The sequence below is a fragment of the Salvelinus namaycush genome, chromosome 29 (assembly GCF_016432855.1).
Source record: "Salvelinus namaycush isolate Seneca chromosome 29, SaNama_1.0, whole genome shotgun sequence".
Taxonomy (NCBI): Eukaryota; Metazoa; Chordata; class Actinopteri; order Salmoniformes; family Salmonidae; genus Salvelinus; species Salvelinus namaycush.
Genome location: NC_052335.1, coordinates 30,959,542 through 30,974,032, shown reverse-complemented (window position 1 = coordinate 30,974,032; position 14,491 = coordinate 30,959,542). Strand labels below are relative to the sequence as shown.

Here is a 14,491-nt window from a genome sequence, read left to right as displayed (position 1 = left end):
CATGACATGTGTGTGCAGTATCCAGTGACTGTATGCTATTAGGGATAGGTTTTTTCTCTCTTTCTGATTGAATGTTGTTTTTGTTAAGGAAATAAAGTGTTATTGCCTTACCTCTTCCAAGCCGTCAAATGCAAAAATAATACTTGAGCCCAACGAGGTTTACAACCATAGAAATTTAATTATATTGCTGTTTAAAACATTGCGGTGTTGCTTTAAGAAATCAATGGTGCATTGTGGGATGCAAAATGGCTCAATCGTGTTGTCAGCAAAGTAGCCAAACAGTTATCTCTTACAGCCATACAGTTATATTTACAAATAAGTACAGTCGATAAAGTATTGCTAATAATTGTGTAGCGAATATCACTTTGATAAACAGCAACTTTTTATTGCATTCGCCTCTTTTTGTCGAGACAACAGCCACCATGGTAAGTACCTAGGTACCTAACGTCATCGGGCTAGCAAGCAACTTGTTTTGCATTTAGGAATGCTAATTAGCTAGCTAAATAACGCTACTGATGATCTGTGTTTAAAATCTGACGGGCTTATGATAGAGGTTTGGGCTCACAATGCAGATAGATTTACAAGACATTTCCCTTTACTTTGTCTTTGTTAGTCCAGCAAAGTAGACACAGTGAAAAGTGAGTCCAGTATAAGAAGTTTTGAAAGAAAAAGTACTACTACTGAGTCTGCCACAAGAGGAAATGACAGAAGAAGTACTGAGTCTGCCATAAGAGGAAACGACAGAAGAAGTACTGAGTCTGCCACAAGAGGAAACGACAGAAGAAGTACTGAGTCTGCCACAAGAGGAAATGACAGAAGAAATACTGAGTCTGCCACAAGAGGAAACGACAGAAGAAGTACTGAGTCTGCCACAAGAGGAAACGACAGAAGAAGTACTGAGTCTGCCACAAGAGGAAATGACAGAAGAAGTACTGAGTCTGCCACAAGAGGAAACGACAGAAGTACTGAGTCGGCCACAAGAGGAAACGACAGAAGAAGTACTGAGTCGGCCACAAGAGGAAACGACAGAAGAAGTACTGAGTCGGCCACAAGAGGAAACGACAGAAGGAGTACTGAGTCGGCCACAAGAGGAAACGACAGAAGGAGTACTGAGTCTGCCACAAGAGGAAATGACAGAAGGAGTACTGAGTCTGCCACAAGAGGAAATGACAGAAGGAGTACTGAGTCTGCCACAAGAGGAAATGACAGAAGGAGTACTGAGTCTGCCACAAGAGGAAATGACAGAAGGAGTACTGAGTCTGCCACAAGAGGAAATGACAGAAGGAGTACTGAGTCTGCCACAAGAGATGACAGAAGATCTACAAGCACAGGTCATTTAATGGTCTATTGTGATCACTTAACTGATATCACAAGTGTGTGTGCGTGCGCCTACCTTGGAGTCATGGTAAATAGTCACTGTTCTCTTGTATTTTTCTATTGAAGGGAAAGAAAAAAGGAAAACGAAACGGAGCCGCAGTAGATCATCTTCCTCATCCAGCTCATCATCCTCGTCATCCTCCTCATCCTCATCCCGCTCTTCATCCCGCAGTAGGAGTAGTTCCAGCAGCAGTGGTGAGTGTGCCAGTACTTGTCCCGTAGTTGTAAAGAAGCACATGTACACTGCTTTCGGAAAGTTTTCAGACCCGTTCACTTTTTCCACATTTTGTTACGTTATAGCCTTATTCTAAAATTTATTAAATTGTTTTTTTCTTTCATCAATCTACACACTGTCCCATAATGACAAAGCACAAACTGTTTTTATACATTTTTGCAAGTGAATTTAAAATATATCACATTTACTTAAGTATTCAGACCCTTTTCAGTACTTTGTTGAAGCGACTTGAAGCGATTACAGCCTTGCGTCTTCTTGGGTATGACGCTACAAGCTTGGCACACCTGTATTTGGGGAGTTTCTCCAATTCTTCTCTGCAGATCCTCTCAAGCTCTGTCAGGTTGGATGGGAAGCATCGCTGCAGAGCTATTTTCAGGTCTCTCTAGAGATGTTCGATCGGGTTCAAGTCCAGGCTCTGGCTGGGCCACTCAAGGACATTCAGAGACTTGTCCCAAAGCCACTCCTGCATTCTTTTGGCTGTATGCTTAGGATTGTTGTCCTGTTGGAAGGTGAATCTTCACCCCAGTCTGAGGTCCTGAGTGCTCTGGACCAGGTTTTCATCAAGGATCTCTCTGTATTTTGCTCTGTTTATCTTTCCCTTGATCCCGACTAGTCTCCCAGTCCCTGCCACTTTGTCATTATCGGGTATTGTGTGATTGAGGATTTTTTATTTATTTAATCCATATTAGAATAAGGCTGTAACGTAGCAAAATGTAGAAAAAGTGAAGGCGTCTGAATACTTTCTGAATGGACTGTATCTGAAAGATTACCATATTATTTCAGGGCTCTACAGTCACATGTGCTCCTAAATTGAAAAATGTAGCAGCACACAAAGAAATTCAGGAGCACAATGAAAAATATTTGAGGTATTAATGAAAATAATTGCCAGCAATTACAAAATACAGGGTTTAGGAGCACAAGCAAATAGATTTTTAAGATTGAGATGTAGGCTACATTGGGCCTATATGAATCCTAGCTACTTTTGAAGCACATCTCCTGAAGGAGCTCTCCCTTGTCCTTTCTTTCTGTGCTACCACGTTTGCATACTTCTGAGGCTGTGGGACAGTGAAGAAATCATTACAACAATTATTAACAGGGTTTTTTTTTTATTTTTCATCTAGGGGCACTGGTGCTCCCAAATAAACATTTCAGGTAGAACAACAAAATATTTAGGAGCATATGCCCCCAAAATGGTAGCACTGTAGAGCCCTGTATATGTATAGCTAATAGTCAAAGCCTGAAGGACCGTGTTTCAGTTAGATTTTGCTTTCTCCTGTCTAGATTCCCACAGCAAATCCAGAAGGAATTCTAAGAAAAGGAAAAAGGAAAAACAACACAAGAAGGTATTTTTCTTCAAATATTCAGTTTTCAGTATTTATTTTGTTAAAGGTGTGGTTTGTGACTTACGTAAAGTGTCCTCTGTTTTAACATTTTTTTATAGAAAGGGAAAAAGGAGAAGAAGCATAAACGAAAGAAGGACAAGAAAATGACACCAGAGGAGGAAAGCGCTGGACCTGGACCTATTCAGATCTCCAAGGTAGAATACATTTATGGGACTATTTATCCTTAACCAAGTTAGCTACATCCATACCAGTGGTTTGAAGCTTTCTGAAAGCTGTCATTTTGAAATTAAATATCTATCTTTCAGTATTTAAAGGAGAGGAGGAGAAAAAGCAAGTACAGCATGATCACAGGAAAGAAGATCAAAATGAAATTGAAGAAGTCCAAGAAAGACAAGCTGGTGTGTATGAGTGTGATGCATGAAGGTTTTTACTTACAATGATTATGAAAAGTGAAGGTTATTTTGCCTACCATAGTTGAAAGCACTGATTGTAAGTCTCTCTAAAATGTAAACGTATGCATACTACACATTGTTTCAACAGAGGGACAAGAATCGCGCCGAACTGCTCGAGTTCCTCAACTCCACGTTGTAATGCAAAGGCCGTCACCGTTGGTTATGTTCCAGAACCTTCCAATTTTTGTCCAGAACAGAACTCAGGGAAAGACGACCCTTTTGATTAAGCTCTGAACTATCATCCATTTACAGGGTTATTATTATCACTGCAAGAGATGTGGGACATGGCCTGTTATCTCAAAATGACAGAATGTGCCATGTCTCTCTTTTAGAAAAAGCGTGCTGTCACTCCTGTGGTTGTCGGCCCCTTTCTTCAGACCAGTGGAGACTGCTGAAGGGAGAACAGCTCATAATAATGGCTGGAACGGAGCCAATGGAATGGCATCAAACCATATGTATTCGATGCCATTCCACCAATTCCGCTCCAGCCATTACCACAAGCCCGTCCTCCCCAATTAAGGTGCCACCAACCTCCTGTGCTTCACACTGTTTGTAACTGATGTCTGTGTGTTTGGTCTTTAGAATTGTAATTTTACTATAACATCAAAGGAGCCAGTCACTGACTTTTTTTCAGTATGTTTGCTGCACAAGGTGTTGCTAAGCAAGATAGAACAGTGTTGCTGTGGTGGAGACTACAGATCAGCAAAGATCTGATTGATGAACAACATACCTGGGTTCAAATATTATCGGTTTTCTTTTAAGTACTTCAGTTGATTAAGCTTGCCTGGCACAATGAAACAAAAGGAAAAGTGCCAACCCGTCCATCTTTCACGCCAGCAGGCTCAAGCACTTAAAGTATTTGAAAGCGGGGGCCTCCCGGGTGGCGCAGTGGTCTAGGGCACTGCATCGCAGTGCTAACTGCGCCACCAGAGTCTCTGGGTTCGCGCCCAGGCTCTGTCGCAGCCGGCCGCGACCGGGAGGTCCGTGGGGCGACGCACAATTGGGCTAGCGTCGTCCGGGTTAGGGAGGGTTTGGCCGGTAGGGATATCCTTGTCTCATCGCGCTCCAGCGACTCCTGTGGCGGGCCGGGCGCAGTGCGCGCTAACCAAGGGGGCCAGGTGCACGGTGTTTCCTCCGACACATTGGTGCGGCTGACTTCCGGGTTGGAGGCGCGCTGTGTTAAAGAAGCAGTGCGGCTTGGTTGGGTTGTGCTTCGGAGGACGCATGGCTTTCGACCTTCGTCTCTCCCGAGCCCGTACGGGAGTTGTAGCGATGAGACAAGATAGTAATTACTAGCGATTGGATACCACGAAAAATTGGGGAGAAAAGGGGATAAAATTTAAAAAATAAAAATAAAATAAAAGTATTTGAAAGCAAATACTATTTAAACCCAGGTGTGATGAACAAAGAGATTTGGGTACATTTTATTGTAACGTAATCTGTCAAACAGAACACCAGTCCGGCATTGCATTGTGTTTGATGATCTATGTTTTTCTAGTTGTTTTAAGAAGGTTCAAAACAGTCCTGCAGCTAAACTCGGGTCCCCTGGAATGTTGTTATTGTTAGATATATTGATTATCAGAGAATAATGTATAGTATGTACAAATCTGAGACTGGAAACTGGATGTCATCACATGTAATACTATAAATCAATATTATTTTGGATGAGCTTTTTATATTTTGTGAAGCCCACTTGATGTGGCAAACTGCTACAGTCCACCCAATAAAACAGCGCTTCTCTCAACAGCAATAAACTGCTGCTGTTTATAGAGATTCTTTACAATAGTCATCTGAAATGTTACAGTACAATCAAGCATCCATTCCCATTGTGTATGAATTATTGCTGCCATTGTGTGCCTCTTATGAGACACAGTTTGTCCTGTATCCAGGCTTTGTCAATCTTATTGGACAAGGCAAATAGCCCAGGCTCCTCAACCTTGGTTGCTGAGCAATAAAACGGTGCCTTTGTGGTTACCACTTAGCTTTTCTCATGCTTACCCTTAGCTTAGATATGCTTTTCTACTGAGAAATTGCCATAAGAAAGTGATTTGAAATATTTGGCATTTGAAATATTTGCACAGAAATTGTATTTTGCCGATAAGTCAATAGCAATAAAGTAAGACCGACAACACAAAGAGATCAAGATGCACTGTATTCCAACTGTAAAGAGTTAGAATGAAGATTGATATAATCTACAATGTCATGGTAACCACTCCAATAGAGCAGTCAGTTTACTGTTGATTTTTCAAGTTATAAAAAGGTCACTAAAAAGTCATGATTAGCAGCACTTCCCTTTACAGTGCCAAAAAATGCTTGAGAAAAAAACAGAACTTGTTGATTGTTTCATGTGTAAGTCTCATTGGTTAACTACAATTTAAATACATGTAGCTCCGGAGTATTATGTTGTTATAAAGAAAAAAAGCACAGTAAAAGGAAGTGCATGCAACACAATTTTCTTAGAAACGATCTAATTTACAATAAAGGTACAGCAAAGAATGTGTCTGAAAATCTCAAAACATTGTAAAATATCCTTAGCATAGCTCCCCATATTGAATTCATAAGTCAAACGCTTTCAATAGTGGATGACCCCACACTGCCGAAGGAGAGAATGGGAGAAACATGTCTCCTATTTCTCCCCATTCTTGTTCAAAGCAGATTGGGCAGGTTCCAGGGGTTTATTATAGGCTACATCTCACTAGCGTCACTCTATCCTCCACTGAACCACAACACTGTCCTGTGGATCCCCAGCTCAGACGGCCTTGGTAGTGTACAGCCCTTTATGTCTGAAGTTGGGCATGCTCCACACCCTCTGGGACCTGTCAGCCCTTTCCTCCAGCGCCTTCTCCACATCTTCTGACACCGTCTTCAGCTCGCACACACCCTCCCCTCCCCCTCCAGTCGAGGTCAGACCCAAGGTGCTGCCAAAGGGGTTGATCTTGACGCGTGACTTGAAGTTCATGAGAGACATGCTCATGGCCCGTTTGTTGTTCCACTGGCGCGAGAGCCGCTGCGCCTCCTGCTCCTCCCTCATGCGGTCCAAGGCCTCGAGGACGACTGTGCGGAAAAGGGCAGACACCTCCTGCACCTCCGGCTCGTTCTCAGTCACCACCTGGCGGAACCTGGATGTCAGAGAGAGAAGTCAAATCGTCTCAGCTAGACCCATGTGTGACTGGTCGGGTGGCTGTGTTAGGTTAGGCCCCGGAGCTAAAGCCTAGGAATTAACTCAGAGAGCCAACACAGGTCTTCATGTTACTGGCCAGGGTTCAAACCCAGGTATCTTGCGCACCACAAGACTGTTAGCCCACCAAGCTCAGGCCTAGGCATTCATACAAGAAGCCAACACAAGTCTTCAGGACTCATCACGTGAGTGTGGGTCCAAACCTCCCCCAATACATATGCATCAGGATAAATGGATGACTTATCTATAGATTTTAAAATAGTACAAAACCAAGAGACCTTAAGCCATCCGCTGTAATCGATAGCTTTGTTTCACTTTGCCTAGTTATAGGCACAGGAGAGAAACTATGTGGGCGTCTAGTTTTCTCATAGAGGGTTCAGAGTACATGCGTGGGAAGGAGATGAGCTCGTACTATTCCGCTCAGCAGCGTTTACCATCGCCACTGTACCACCACAACGTGCTATCACTAATGCACTTGAAAAACCTTTGATCCAAACAAGCCTATTATATCAGAAGAGCTTCTCTCTGCTTTTCCACCATGCTTTTGTGACAGCATCAGTGCTCTCGAGTCCCTTGCTCATCGGCTGGCCACTAGCAGATGGGATATTTAATGGTGGCCCCTCTGTCTTCCCATAGAGATGGGATACTTAAAGATACTTACTCCTCTCAAGATTAGGCTGATAAGTTCTTAGGCCTTCAAATAGGTCAGCCCCCACCTGTACCCATGCTCCTGTTGATTTGGCCGATTGGCCTCCAGCTCTTTTTATATTCTCTCTGTCTCTCTCTGTCTCTCTCTCTCTCTCTCTGCCTCACATTACTGTCACACAACCTTGGTCAGAGTAAGAGGGTAATCAATTATGAGGACAGCATTGAATCAATGGGGGTCGAAGGTCAGGGGTTGTATAGAGAACTTGACCAGAAGGCCAGTGTAGATTAGGGGGATAACACTCTCCGCTTGATCGGAAGAAAGTAGATGTTTCTGGTTTTCAGAATACAGTATTATTCTCTGAAAAAAGGATGTGGGGACTCTGCTCTGTCGTCTTTTTACGCCAGATACGTTAGGTTAGGGGGTAAAGTACAGAGTACAGAAGGTCAAAGGTTACTCACCTCAGTATGACAGCTCCGCAGTAGGATGGATGCACCTTGGAGCACAGGTCCTCCAGGCCCAGCTTCTCACCAGGTAACACGTCGTAGTTGTTGCGTGGCGTGTTGACCAGCCAGCTGTAGTCCACGCCAGTCTGGAGGCGCCGGTACTCGCTGTCCCTCTCACGCTGCATCCTCTCGGCCTCCTTCAGCTGCCAGTTGAGCTCCAGCATCAGGGTGTCCGTGACCACGTCAGACGGGTCCCGCCGCGGACTCCGGTAGTCCGGCTCGCTGCTCCAACTGAACCACGAGGCCATCGCCACCGACGCCTTGTCCCCCTCGTGCCCCGTGCTGCATGGGAGGAACCAGACGGGAGTGTGAGGAGAGGCCATGGTGTAAATCTGTAGTACAGTGCCTCTCTAGTACAGTGCATGCAATAAAATAAAAGTCTACTGTGTTTGCTAGGTTGTGGTATGGACTATTTGTCTTATAGGGTTGGTTTTCCACAATGAGGTTTTCTCAATATTTCTTTGATGAAAAAGGTCATTGTAAATGGAAGGGAAGGGAATCCTACAAAGTACTCCTATTGATATTCTCCATATTGTATAAGAGAGGATCATTTGTAATCTTACGATTTCATTGGATGGATTGTGTGGATGTCTAGACAGTCTGTTAGCCTGGGTTGCCATCACATCAATGTAATTCATGAGAGGTACAGGTAACGTGCGTACCTCGCTAGCTAATATCTGTTTGTTGCCAACAGCTTGGAGGCTTTCTACACCTTTCTCCCCTGGACAGGCTATTATCACAGATCAAAAGAACATTCCCAAAGGAGAACAGCACAAAGAGAGAGGTGTTTCACAGCCACAACCCTTTTATTCAGGTGTCTGTCTGTACAAGCTAAAGCCTTTCATATCCAGTCCCTTCCTTCACATCCACTCTCATTGCATCTTTGTCCTAAATGGCACCCTATTCCCTACATAGTGCACTACCCTATAGGCTCTGGTCAACAGTAGTGCTATATAGGGAATAGGGTACCATTTGGGATGCAGTCTTCTCTGCTTCATGACTCCCACTTCCTGTCAACCTCTTTCAGGGGTGTCCATTAAAACTGAAGGGGGCTGTTCTATGCATTTATAAAACTGAAAAAATACACAAGATATTGTTTGTTATACGCATAAATAATCGGAATAAACTAATTTGACCATCAGTGCCTCTGTGTTGGCATGATTTTTTTATTGTTTTTATTACCGAAAGTGGGATTTTGATTAAAAAGATATATATATTTTGTACGTTTGTGTTGGTTTTTATTGTAAATGATGTAGATGAACAATGTATGTGTTTATAAACAGGGGCTTATTGAACAGATAGAGAGACAGCATGAGATTAGTCCCATCCCTGCTCTCTATATGATCAGATCAGTGCAGCTTTTTGGTAGGTAGCTTTTCGACTTAAATGGTACATATTGATTTATTTGGATCCCCATTAGCTTTTGCCAAAGCAGCAGCTATTCTTCCTGGGGTCCACAAAAAAACACAAAACATGACAAGTAACAAAACACTGATAGACTGATAGACAAGGACAGTAACACAAATTAAAATACAACGATATACAAACAATACAACAAATAAAACATTATAGTAAAAACAAGATTATGTCTGTCTATATGTGCGTGTTTTTGTGTGTCCCCTTACAGCCCCCGACGTTCCATTAAATGCTGTTTAATCTTTTTTTAAAGATAATTTTGCTGTTTGCTTGAGTAATTAGCGATGAAAGGGAGTTCCATCCGATCATGGCTCTGTATAATATTGTGCGTTGCCACTGGAGTCAGACAGTTTCTCTGGACCCCGAATGTTATGTTTAGCTTTGCTTTGGCTAATGGATAAATGTTTATTGGTAGATCTATTCGGTCGTAATTTTCTCATGTTAAGCGTAACATTTCACAATCTATACAATGTGTCGCAATGTTGCCATTTTTAGACTGTTGGCAATAATATGACTTGTTCAATAGGCTAATTAAAGTTGGAAATTCAAACATTGCAGATTGTACCTGACCCTGCATGACATGAGCCGTCCTCGCGCTCTCTCCCAGCTTGGGTGGAAAGTTGTTTGTAAAACCAGTCTATTAATGCCAAATAATCAGTAGCAACCCATCATTCAGTGCAGAGCCCCACCTGTTTTAAGCCCCACATTATTTGGGGGGAGTTGCTTGTTTTGCATGTAATTTTGGAAGTAATAAGTGTCACATATCAATTTGCAAACAATGTAAACAAAAACATCATTATAATAATTGAGTTAATAAAGCAGCATGGTCTCTTTTTTGCTTTCTTGAGTAAGGCAGCACTAAAAGGCAGGTGTTTCAGCCTAGCTCAGTGCTTTCTGTGGTGTGGGGCAGCCAGCGGAAAATACGGAGCGTAGGGGTTGGTAATGATTTCTGCCACGCTCAAAACAACTGTTAACTGAAATCTGACTTCAGTGAGTTCAATACAACGGGGAACTCGGGAAAAAAACGAGATCCGACTGGGAAAATAAGTTTTCAACGGTCATCATACTCGGAAATGTAAGTCGGGAACTCAAGCCTCTTTCTAGAGCGTTCTAGATCACTGACGTCATCATGATTCGACCTTGTTTTTTTCCAAGTTCCCAGTTGTCTTGAAAGCACCATAAATCAAGAGAATGCCAGACTGATGACAAAGTTTGATGGCAAAATGTGCACATGAAGGACCGCCACGCCTTCTTCCTGTTCAAGAGAGCACAGCACAATAAGATGAGTCCAAAAATGTATTGTATGCCGCTGCATAAATGATGTAATATGCCAGGGAGATATGCATACTGTAGCTAAGAAAGTAATACTAAGTGTATGTTGTGTAGTAAGCTGTTTGTAGCCCATGTGCCTCACCCTAATAATTTGGTCTATTTACCCCTCTTAATTTCGCCTACTGTTCTGACTTGGTGGTGCACATGTAGCCTATAATCTGATTCAGAGAAATGTAATCATCGAATATTGTAAGAGCTTTCATTGTCTGCTTATATGCCCCCTTTATTTTTCCTACGGTTCTGACGAAGAACACTGTAAGAATGGCCAATGTTCTGAATTCTGTCCTGTACATTTCAAAAGCACTGAACAAATAGTTATATTGATTACATGATTTACATCCGTCCTAGCTCACTCATTAATGTCTTAATCGAAATTACAGATTGCCTCTTATCCGCTTGTCATCCCCTTATGCCATAGTTTGTACATCTCAATTGTCAGTAGAAACCACATTTGTTTAAAAAAGTCAACCATATCAGCTGTTTTTTTTAATGTCAGTAAATGAAACTGTTTCGCTGCCAGACAAGGCCCTGCTGTTAGCCAGGTGTAGTGGTGGTAAGGTGTTCGGCCTGCTGTTGGGACTCTGCTATTGGGACAACTTGATTTATGTAGTCCCTAACAGATTGTGGGCAAAGTTTGTCACCGTTATAGTGCAATTTATGTATTGTTTAGTGTTGTGTTGTGGCTTTGCTGGCATGCATCCCCCACCCCAAAAATGGTTTGCCGACCAATATTTACATGCTAAAATTGCCACTGCAAATATTAGTCAGTCCACCCTCAAAACACTAGTTCACGAGGGATTGTTTCATTATGCAGTGTACTATATATAGCTATATACCATATTTAGTTGCTATTTAGCTGCTATTTATAAACTTTTAATACAAATTACATATCAAATAGCATAACAATTAGGAAGAAACAGTAGTCGGCTTAAGGATAAATTCAGCCACTACTCAGCGGGTTTTGTCTTGCTATATTCAAGATAAATTAAATCAAATTAAATCCAACCAACAAATTTTGGGCTGTTCAGTATCCAGACAATCTGTCCCCAGAGCATCCTATACAGTTAATCTCTTTCTGTAACGTGTTGAGGCCGGCAATTAAGGAGAATGAGAGGCTCAATTAGGCTTAAGATGTTGCAGAACTGCTGTATTTGAAGCACCACTCACTTATGTTTCCCTGATGTTGCTAGTACGGCAATCAAGCTGTTTTTACCATCCCTGTAACTGTCGTTTCTGCAGATAGATCGTTTTCTAAACTGAACCTCATAAAGAACTACCTAAGAAGCATTAATCTTTCGGTCTGATATGGCTTTTGAACACCTGAGTAAGCTCCACTCATTGGACTGGCGCCGTCGTAGCCTTAACCACAGCATACAGTACTGTCAAAAGTATTTATTAAATTTTTTAAAAAGAAAATAGACATTGATGACCGGCGCATATGGGCCCCAAGAGCTTGAACATGATACGTGACCATCCAATGTTATATCTAGGAGTTTTACTCCCTTAACTTGCTCAATGGTCACACCCTTTATACACATCTCCAGCTAAGGTTTAGGTTTTAGAAAATATTTTGAACCAAATACAATGCTTTAAGTTTGATGTATTTAAGACCAGTTTATTATTAATCACCTATTATGATACTGACTGCAACTCCTTATTTAGAATTTCATTGAGCTCATATGTATATGATTATAATGATAATAATGTTATAATGAGTATTCATAAACGCTTAATGGAGTATTTCTATCCTGCCATCAGTGCCAATCCCAACCACTTTCCATATTGATCAAGTGTAATTGTAAGGTTAACTCATGAATATGCAAGTATTTCCTAAGCCTTGTTTATACCTGACCTTAACATGCATCCTTCGTTCTGGTCTTGACCTGATCTTGTGTTTACACTTTTAAGATCTGATCACAATCAGATCACAATGTTTCTTTTGATCATCTACACTTGTCTAAAAATGTTGGCACATTTAGAATGTGGACAAGATCAAGACAAAGGCTGCATCTCAGAACCAGGTATAAACAGGGCTCCTGCATTGACTCCTGTTTCCTGGAATGTGTCCCACTCGCTTCTGTCCTCCTGCCCAGAATAGCCCTGCTTATATCTGGTGCTAACATGTGACCTTCGTCCTGAATTTGCCCGTTTACACAGATTTGAAACGTAGACTTCATCAAAATCAGTTTACAATTAATATTTTAATTGTCTATACCTGTCTGAAAATGTGGGCACAATCAGAATGTGGATATGATCCAGACACAAGCTGCATGTTAGCACCAGGTATAAACGGTGCTAATGTTGTACTAATTTGCTCAAACACACTACTCCTATGGATCAAACTGAACACATTGGATAACATGGAATAGAAGGGTGATTTTTCATGGAACTTTCCAGAAGTAGATAGGCTTCCCTGTTATTTAATTTTTATGTAATTGTAGGTAGGTGTGATTAGATTTAAGGTTAAAGACGTTCTCATCTAGTGTTTAGTGAGTCTTTCTTAGACAATAAATATATATATGCATGTTACTGATTTGGATAAATTATATATTTTAAAACTATATTGTCCACTTTTAACACCCTGACTATCAGAAACCTCACTTGGCACATATTGTAGTCCATACTAATACTGCACATCTCCCCTTAAACTAAAACAAAACATTGTATGAATAAACTCTGCTTACCTGAACTCTCGTCAGTCTTGGAAGCTATAGCAGGAGTCAATTCACAAGGGAGTGAATATATGATGTATATTATGACCAAAAGATAGATGAAGAGAGAGATGTTGTTGGAAGATGTGTTGCTGTCGGTCGCACGGACTCTGATAGTTCTCGTCTTGCTTGTGAAGTCTTTGAGCACACACACTCTCACTTAGTCTTATACAGTAAACCCCACCCCTTTCACACACAGTCCCCTCCTACCTGGAGCCATAGCCTGTGGTTGATTCCACACACACACACACACACACACACACACACACACACACACACACACACACACACACACACACACACACACACACACACACACACACACACACACACTCCCCTCCTCCCCGGAGGCATGGCCTGTCATTGCTTGTTTCCAGAGATTGGGGGCAATGTCTCAGAGGGCAACGGCAGATCACAGCCCCAGATGAAGTGCCTTGTGAAGCCTCTTACGGACTCCCTGTTGCCATAGCGATGCTCCTAAGCCTATTTGGCCACAATAAGCTTTATCAGCTGAGAGGGAGGCAGAGAGAGATGGGGATGGAGATGGAGGGAGGGAGATTAAAGGAGGGGGTAGGAGAGAGAGTAAGATGATGAGAGAGATAGTGTATGTGGGCTAAACATGACAAGACAGCTTACTGATGGTCGCCTTTTAATAGCTTTTTAAAGGTCAGTCCAATATCAATTATTTTGTCCCATACCTAATGAGCTCAGTCGGCACAGTTTGTTCCTGCATGATCATCAAAGCAACGGTTTGTTCATATGCTGTATGTGTTCAGTATGTTACAAATACAGAAGGAAATGAGCTTCAGTATTATATGTATGTGCATTCGTGTGCATGTGTGAGAGCGTTTACATTGAAGTCTGTGTGTGGGTGTTTTTTTTGTTTGCTTGTTCGCTTGCTTGCACTGTAGGGTTAGTGTGTAGGAGTGTGGTTGTCCATGGAATAAACACTTGTGAGAATAAACACCTGCAAGCTCTTCTCCAGAGCATACTAAAAGAGAGATTCTTCCTGTCTCTCTCCCTGTAGGCCCTGGTCAAAAGTAGTTCACTACATAGGGAACAGGGTGCCACTTGGGATGCAGACAGCATCTCTCCATCTTTCCCCTTCCCGTGAGTGACGATTCCCAAATCTAGGTCGTGTTGACATGGCCGTAAGGCCGTCTCTCTGCCTTGGCGAGAACTGCCGAGACTCAGCCTGGAGCTGACAGATTGGCAGGTGAGATCATGAAGATCAGGTAGCCATGTGACCAAGTGACTCACTCTCAGGTCCATGGTGGTGACGGAGTCGTCCCACA

At 42.2% G+C, this 14,491-nt stretch overlaps 2 protein-coding genes across 2 annotated transcripts; one reads left to right on the top strand and one right to left on the bottom strand.

Annotated features, from left to right (window-relative positions):
• Positions 1-241: 241 nt before the first annotated feature.
• Positions 242-4,369, top strand: LOC120024524 (uncharacterized protein DDB_G0271670-like). The gene is made up of 7 exons (XM_038968794.1): positions 242-425; positions 614-1,331; positions 1,444-1,572; positions 2,894-2,955; positions 3,054-3,149; positions 3,261-3,353; positions 3,496-4,369. Exons 1-7 carry the CDS (start codon positions 423-425, stop codon positions 3,544-3,546), a joined length of 1,152 nt encoding a protein of 383 aa, XP_038824722.1. The 5' UTR covers positions 242-422; the 3' UTR covers positions 3,547-4,369.
• A 1,173-nt stretch (positions 4,370-5,542) lies between these two features.
• On the bottom strand, positions 5,543-13,319 carry rd3 (retinal degeneration 3, GUCY2D regulator). The gene is made up of 3 exons (XM_038968840.1): positions 13,170-13,319; positions 7,693-8,019; positions 5,543-6,526 (listed from the first exon to the last, which is right to left on the bottom strand). Exons 2-3 carry the CDS (start codon positions 7,983-7,985, stop codon positions 6,157-6,159), a joined length of 663 nt encoding a protein of 220 aa, XP_038824768.1. The 5' UTR covers positions 7,986-8,019; positions 13,170-13,319; the 3' UTR covers positions 5,543-6,156.
• Positions 13,320-14,491: the final 1,172 nt, after the last annotated feature.

Coding starts and splice junctions, on each gene's coding strand:
- rd3 (XM_038968840.1), bottom strand. CDS start 7,985: ATGGCCTCGTGGTTCAGTTGGAGCAGCGAGCCGGACTACCGGAGTCCG. Junction 6,527..7,692: donor TGCGGAGCTGTCATACTGAG/GTGAGTAACCTT, acceptor TCTGACATCCAG/GTTCCGCCAGGTGGTGACTG.
- LOC120024524 (XM_038968794.1), top strand. Junction 1,332..1,443: donor CAGAAGATCTACAAGCACAG/GTCATTTAATGG, acceptor TTTCTATTGAAG/GGAAAGAAAAAAGGAAAACG. Junction 3,354..3,495: donor AGTCCAAGAAAGACAAGCTG/GTGTGTATGAGT, acceptor TTGTTTCAACAG/AGGGACAAGAATCGCGCCGA.